At 37.6% G+C, this 7071-nt stretch overlaps 2 protein-coding genes across 2 annotated transcripts; both read left to right on the top strand.

The window, feature by feature from the left end:
- The first annotated feature begins 657 nt into the window (after window positions 1-657).
- On the top strand, window positions 658-2403 carry LOC111793143 (CLP protease regulatory subunit CLPX2, mitochondrial-like). Its single transcript, XM_023674893.1, has one exon. The coding sequence runs from the start codon at window positions 807-809 to the stop codon at window positions 1500-1502; it is 696 nt and encodes a 231-aa protein (XP_023530661.1). The 5' UTR covers window positions 658-806; the 3' UTR covers window positions 1503-2403.
- Window positions 2404-4524: 2121 nt separating this feature from the next.
- On the top strand, window positions 4525-6270 carry LOC111793135 (CLP protease regulatory subunit CLPX2, mitochondrial-like). The gene has a single exon (XM_023674880.1). It carries the CDS (start codon window positions 4674-4676, stop codon window positions 5367-5369), a length of 696 nt encoding a protein of 231 aa, XP_023530648.1. The 5' UTR covers window positions 4525-4673; the 3' UTR covers window positions 5370-6270.
- Window positions 6271-7071: the final 801 nt, after the last annotated feature.

The raw sequence follows: 7071 nt of genomic DNA, 5'->3' as shown, positions 1-7071 counted from the left end.
TAGGGATGCAATAGAGAGTTTGATATTAATTGCATATTCTTTATATATTTATAGGTGATAATATGGATGCAATAGAGAATTTGATATTAATTGCATATTCTTTATATATTTATAGGGAATAATACGGATGCAATAGAGAGTTTGATATTTTTTATAATTGTTTTATCATTTTAGTAATACAAATTAAAATTTTTAAATTTTTTTTGGACCAATCCGAACCCAACCCGAAAATAGAGGGTTGGGTTGGAAATTTTTTTGGGTTGGGTTGGGTTGCTAATCCAACCAACCCGAACTTTTGGGTTGGGTCAAAAAAAATCCTCCAACCCAACCCAACTCGGACCATGTACACCCCCAGTAGTCATCAAACTTCCCCCGACCAAGTATTGTAATCTCTCTTACTCACGTGTTTTCAATGCAATTGACTTTTACAACGCTTAATTTCAACTTGATTTCGTATAACTTTTCGAGACCTACACGTTGGAAGGTATTTCATTCGATCTTTTCAGACCTAGATGAACGACAATGAAGATGATTATAGATGATTGTAGGCGATCTAGAGAAGGAGAAAATAGGAATTTCACCCATAAAAAAAGTTTTGAAAAGTTTGTTTTAAAATTGAGATTCTAGCTTCATCCAAAAAAGCGTTTTATATTTTAATTTCTTGAGAAAATATAACACAGTGCAACAGGTGGCACTGTTGTGAGCTCTTGACGGCAACTTCGCCTGCGTGCTCGTTCTCCTCTTCATAATTCCACAAGAACTTCGAAGCCCTTCAATCATCCGGTCAGATTACTCGAAAAGCCGCTATGATTCCACGATTCAGAGTTAAGAACACCAAATTCCTCATGCTATTCACATCGATCAGAACTATCACAACCACTGATTCGCTGTTCCACCACCGCTTCTTAACTCCACTTCCGTCTAAACCCTCTCTAGAACCCCACGCCGCCGCCCGCTCCGCCGGATTCATCCTTTGGTTTTCTCAGAAGCGCCACAGTTGGAAAGGGGCCTCCGACTATGATTACATTAGGGCTGATGTCAATTGTCCAAGGTGCTCCAAGCAAATGCCTGTCATCTTCTCCAATCGTCCCTTGTCCATTACGGGTCGGGAGACAGGCGTCTATCATGCCCTAAATCTCTGCCCCAATTGCAAAACTGCATTCTATTTTAGACCCTTCAAGTTGGTTCCATTACAGGGTACTTTTATTGAGATTGGTAGGGTTAAGGGCGCCAGGGACTTGGATAACATTGTGGAAAATGAACCGTGTCAACCTACGAAAGGAGATATTGGCGCCAATTCTGCTGATGATTCTGCATTGCCTCCACGGTGGAAAGGTAGCTGTGGCGGTGGCCATGGTAGCTTGGGTTTGGTGGAGAGTAACGGTGTTCCGAAGGACGAGGCCAATTCAGGAAGGCAGTTGCTAACTCCCAAGGAAATTTCTGAGGCTCTGGACAAGTTCATCGTTGGACAAGAAAAAGCCAAGAAGGTTGGATTCGGGTGATTTGATAATTATCTGTGCTTCTTATAATCTTTTTCACAAGCATTTTCTGCAGATTCTACAAGGTTTTCGTGGCTTTTCTTTTATGTTTTGGTTAGATACTAAAAATTTAATTGATAGAACCAAACTGCAAATGAGGGACTACTAGCCGTACAAAAGCATGGAGTTATAAAAGGACTCCAATAGGCAATGATGAAGGGAAGGGTGATTGTAAAAAGAATTATTCTAACAGAGGAATGGCTGAGGAGGTTAGAAAACGCCAATTGTATCCCGGAAACAATCATCCCTAGAGCTGGGGTGAAAACGATACTCTTAAAGAGAACATTGAAAATTTCCTTGGAAGTATGGAGAACAACAAAATCAAGGAAAAGGAGTCCCTTGATGAAGGTAGAAGACATGCAACAGAATCAGATTCGAAGGATGATAGGGAATAGGAGACAGAAAAATGACTCACATAACCAAAAATCCTCCCAAAAATGAGCACCCAAGTCGACCCCAATTGAAAATGTCACATTTAGAAAAAGAATTAAAACTAGAAGAGATGAGATGACCTTCCAAGGATTCATGTTTGTGTTTTTAGCCCCACAAAATGAGATCTATTAGGACGGAAGAGCTCCATATTTGCTTGCAATGATATGATAGCATAAAGTCTCAGGCTCTAGGGAAAATGTTGCAACCACTTAGGTAGGATGGCCTCATCATGAATTCTCAAATTAGCTATACCCAAACTGCCTTACTCTTTTCAGCTTCAAATCAATTTCCTATCTGACCAAGTGAGAAGCACGGGGTATCTCCACACCCTCCTAAAGAAATTCCTCATGATCTTCTCCAGCTTACTTTGAATTGTAAAGGGGACCATAAACAATGATTCGAAATGGGTAGGTATCCCACCCAACACTGAGGGACTGAATGAGAGTTCCTACAGCCTTGGGAAAAAAAAAAAAAAAAACTTTTATGAAAGTTAAGTATGACAAATATTGGGGCTTAGTGGAAAGAATTAATAAGTTGATATTCATAGCAGTGGTACTCGATCCTCGTTACAAATTGGATTACATATCATTTTGCTTTTCGAATATTTATGAAGATGCTATGGCTAAAGTGATGGTGGATGACATAAAGAATTATTTAATTCATTTGTATGATTACTACAAGTTTTATGATAATGCTCAAGATCACCATCAATCTGAATCAAGACTCACTTCTAAGTCCATGAGTATGGAGATGGACACAATTGATGGAAAGAATTTGAGTGGTTCAATATTAGTATTATCAAGATACAAACGAAGAAGAGAAGAACAACATTCACTCGAGTTAAAGAATGATGTGGATCGATATTTATCTGACCTTAGTGAAGAACTTGATGATAATTTTGATGTTTTGGCATGGTGGAAAGCAAATGAGTTTAAGTATAGAGTTTTATCGAAAATTGCCCAAGATGTTTTGGTCGTTCCAGTGTCGACTGTATCTTCTGAATCAACATTTAGTACGGGGTGGGAGGATTCTTGATTCTTTTAGTTCTTTGACACCTAAAACAGTGGAAGCTCTCATATGTACACAAAATTGGATCAGTAGAAAATCAGTATCGTTACATATTCCTCAACAACTTGAAAATTTGTAGATTTGTTCCAAGATTGAGATAGGTAACTCCAAATCTATTTATTGTCTATTTGTTAAGATATATTTGGCATTGTTATATTATAATTTATATTTTATTTTTCAGATGATTTAAGACCTTCAAGTTCCACCAACGTCATGCAAGAATAATTATTTTTCAATATAAGTAAAATATTTGAAGTTACACTATGCTTTAATCAAACAATCTTAAAACGTCTTAAACGGTACTAACTTCCAAGANTGAAAAAAAAAAAAAAAAAAAAACTTCTTAGATAATTGCCTTTTGTTTTTCTCAAACACTGGGTTATAGAAAGATTGACGGGATGAGGCTTTTGAACCTAAAAAATTGTGATAAGGGAATTCTGGGCATGCCACTTGCTGCTCGTTCAGGATTTGGAAAATCACCCATTACCATCATCTCTATACTTGCTGGTATAACTTAAGAGTCTTATTCTCTAGTTCTCTTTCCTTCTGATGTTGTGGCTTCCTCTTTCCAAAGGCAAGGATGTGATTTTTCAATTTTGGAAGTTATTAAAAGACCATTTGGATTTTGTGTAGTTTGAGCTCTTTGTTGAGCTATTTGGCTTTGATAGAACAATCACTTATTTAAATAGAACTTTCAGATTTATGANTTAGATGTGGTAACTTTAGAATTGATTCATGGCATATTCTTTATATATTTATAGGTTATAATATGGATGCAATAGAGAGTTTGATATTAATTGCATATTCTTTATATATTTATAAGTGATAATAGGGATGCAATAGAGAGTTTGATATTAATTGCATATTCTTTATATATTTATAGGTGATAATATGGATGCAATAGAGAATTTGATATTAATTGCATATTCTTTATATATTTATAGGGAATAATACGGATGCAATAGAGAGTTTGATATTTTTTATAATTGTTTTATCATTTTAGTAATACAAATTAAAATTTTTAAATTTTTTTTGGACCAATCCGAACCCAACCCGAAAATAGAGGGTTGGGTTGGAAATTTTTTTGGGTTGGGTTGGGTTGCTAATCCAACCAACCCGAACTTTTGGGTTGGGTCAAAAAAAATCCTCCAACCCAACCCAACTCGGACCATGTACACCCCCAGTAGTCATCAAACTTCCCCCGACCAAGTATTGTAATCTCTCTTACTCACGTGTTTTCAATGCAATTGACTTTTACAACGCTTAATTTCAACTTGATTTCGTATAACTTTTCGAGACCTACACGTTGGAAGGTATTTCATTCGATCTTTTCAGACCTAGATGAACGACAATGAAGATGATTATAGATGATTGTAGGCGATCTAGAGAAGGAGAAAATAGGAATTTCACCCATAAAAAAAGTTTTGAAAAGTTTGTTTTAAAATTGAGATTCTAGCTTCATCCAAAAAAGCGTTTTATATTTTAATTTCTTGAGAAAATATAACACAGTGCAACAGGTGGCACTGTTGTGAGCTCTTGACGGCAACTTCGCCTGCGTGCTCGTTCTCCTCTTCATAATTCCACAAGAACTTCGAAGCCCTTCAATCATCCGGTCAGATTACTCGAAAAGCCGCTATGATTCCACGATTCAGAGTTAAGAACACCAAATTCCTCATGCTATTCACATCGATCAGAACTATCACAACCACTGATTCGCTGTTCCACCACCGCTTCTTAACTCCACTTCCGTCTAAACCCTCTCTAGAACCCCACGCCGCCGCCCGCTCCGCCGGATTCATCCTTTGGTTTTCTCAGAAGCGCCACAGTTGGAAAGGGGCCTCCGACTATGATTACATTAGGGCTGATGTCAATTGTCCAAGGTGCTCCAAGCAAATGCCTGTCATCTTCTCCAATCGTCCCTTGTCCATTACGGGTCGGGAGACAGGCGTCTATCATGCCCTAAATCTCTGCCCCAATTGCAAAACTGCATTCTATTTTAGACCCTTCAAGTTGGTTCCATTACAGGGTACTTTTATTGAGATTGGTAGGGTTAAGGGCGCCAGGGACTTGGATAACATTGTGGAAAATGAACCGTGTCAACCTACGAAAGGAGATATTGGCGCCAATTCTGCTGATGATTCTGCATTGCCTCCACGGTGGAAAGGTAGCTGTGGCGGTGGCCATGGTAGCTTGGGTTTGGTGGAGAGTAACGGTGTTCCGAAGGACGAGGCCAATTCAGGAAGGCAGTTGCTAACTCCCAAGGAAATTTCTGAGGCTCTGGACAAGTTCATCGTTGGACAAGAAAAAGCCAAGAAGGTTGGATTCGGGTGATTTGATAATTATCTGTGCTTCTTATAATCTTTTTCACAAGCATTTTCTGCAGATTCTACAAGGTTTTCGTGGCTTTTCTTTTATGTTTTGGTTAGATACTAAAAATTTAATTGATAGAACCAAACTGCAAATGAGGGACTACTAGCCGTACAAAAGCATGGAGTTATAAAAGGACTCCAATAGGCAATGATGAAGGGAAGGGTGATTGTAAAAAGAATTATTCTAACAGAGGAATGGCTGAGGAGGTTAGAAAACGCCAATTGTATCCCGGAAACAATCATCCCTAGAGCTGGGGTGAAAACGATACTCTTAAAGAGAACATTGAAAATTTCCTTGGAAGTATGGAGAACAACAAAATCAAGGAAAAGGAGTCCCTTGATGAAGGTAGAAGACATGCAACAGAATCAGATTCGAAGGATGATAGGGAATAGGAGACAGAAAAATGACTCACATAACCAAAAATCCTCCCAAAAATGAGCACCCAAGTCGACCCCAATTGAAAATGTCACATTTAGAAAAAGAATTAAAACTAGAAGAGATGAGATGACCTTCCAAGGATTCATGTTTGTGTTTTTAGCCCCACAAAATGAGATCTATTAGGACGGAAGAGCTCCATATTTGCTTGCAATGATATGATAGCATAAAGTCTCAGGCTCTAGGGAAAATGTTGCAACCACTTAGGTAGGATGGCCTCATCATGAATTCTCAAATTAGCTATACCCAAACTGCCTTACTCTTTTCAGCTTCAAATCAATTTCCTATCTGACCAAGTGAGAAGCACGGGGTATCTCCACACCCTCCTAAAGAAATTCCTCATGATCTTCTCCAGCTTACTTTGAATTGTAAAGGGGACCATAAACAATGATTCGAAATGGGTAGGTATCCCACCCAACACTGAGGGACTGAATGAGAGTTCCTACAGCCTTGGGAAAAAAAAAAAAAAAAAACTTCTTAGATAATTGCCTTTTGTTTTTCTCAAACACTGGGTTATAGAAAGATTGACGGGATGAGGCTTTTGAACCTAAAAAATTGTGATAAGGGAATTCTGGGCATGCCACTTGCTGCTCGTTCAGGATTTGGAAAATCACCCATTACCATCATCTCTATACTTGCTGGTATAACTTAAGAGTCTTATTCTCTAGTTCTCTTTCCTTCTGATGTTGTGGCTTCCTCTTTCCAAAGGCAAGGATGTGATTTTTCAATTTTGGAAGTTATTAAAAGACCATTTGGATTTTGTGTAGTTTGAGCTCTTTGTTGAGCTATTTGGCTTTGATAGAACAATCACTTATTTAAATAGAACTTTCAGATTTATGAATTTAATTGCATGGCTTATTGGATAATCAACTTCTCTTCTTTTCTCTTTAATACTTAAGAATTGTGTTTGGTGGGTTATAAAGTTCTTAGTTATTATGCATTTGAAAGCACTATTTATAAGCTACTGATTTTTGAAAGGAAAAGAAAAAAAGAGAAAAGAAAATCCCTTGTACTATTTGGTGAATAAGAGAGCAAAATTTGAGTTACTAACTCTTAAAATCAACTGAATTTTGGCCANACGGATGCAATAGAGAGTTTGATATTTTTTATAATTGTTTTATCATTTTAGTAATACAAATTAAAATTTTTAAATTTTTTTTGGACCAATCCGAACCCAACCCGAAAATAGAGGGTTGGGTTGGAAATTTTTTTGGGTTGGGTTGGGTTG

This window comes from Cucurbita pepo, chromosome LG01 (genome assembly GCF_002806865.2).
Source record: "Cucurbita pepo subsp. pepo cultivar mu-cu-16 chromosome LG01, ASM280686v2, whole genome shotgun sequence".
Lineage (NCBI taxonomy): Eukaryota > Viridiplantae > Streptophyta > Magnoliopsida > Cucurbitales > Cucurbitaceae > Cucurbita > Cucurbita pepo.
This window is presented reverse-complemented; position numbering and strand designations above follow the sequence as displayed.

What these genes read in the sequence shown, in the direction of transcription:
- LOC111793143 (XM_023674893.1), top strand. Translation starts at nt 807, where the DNA reads ATGATTCCACGATTCAGAGTTAAGAACACCAAATTCCTCATGCTATTC.
- LOC111793135 (XM_023674880.1), top strand. Translation starts at nt 4,674, where the DNA reads ATGATTCCACGATTCAGAGTTAAGAACACCAAATTCCTCATGCTATTC.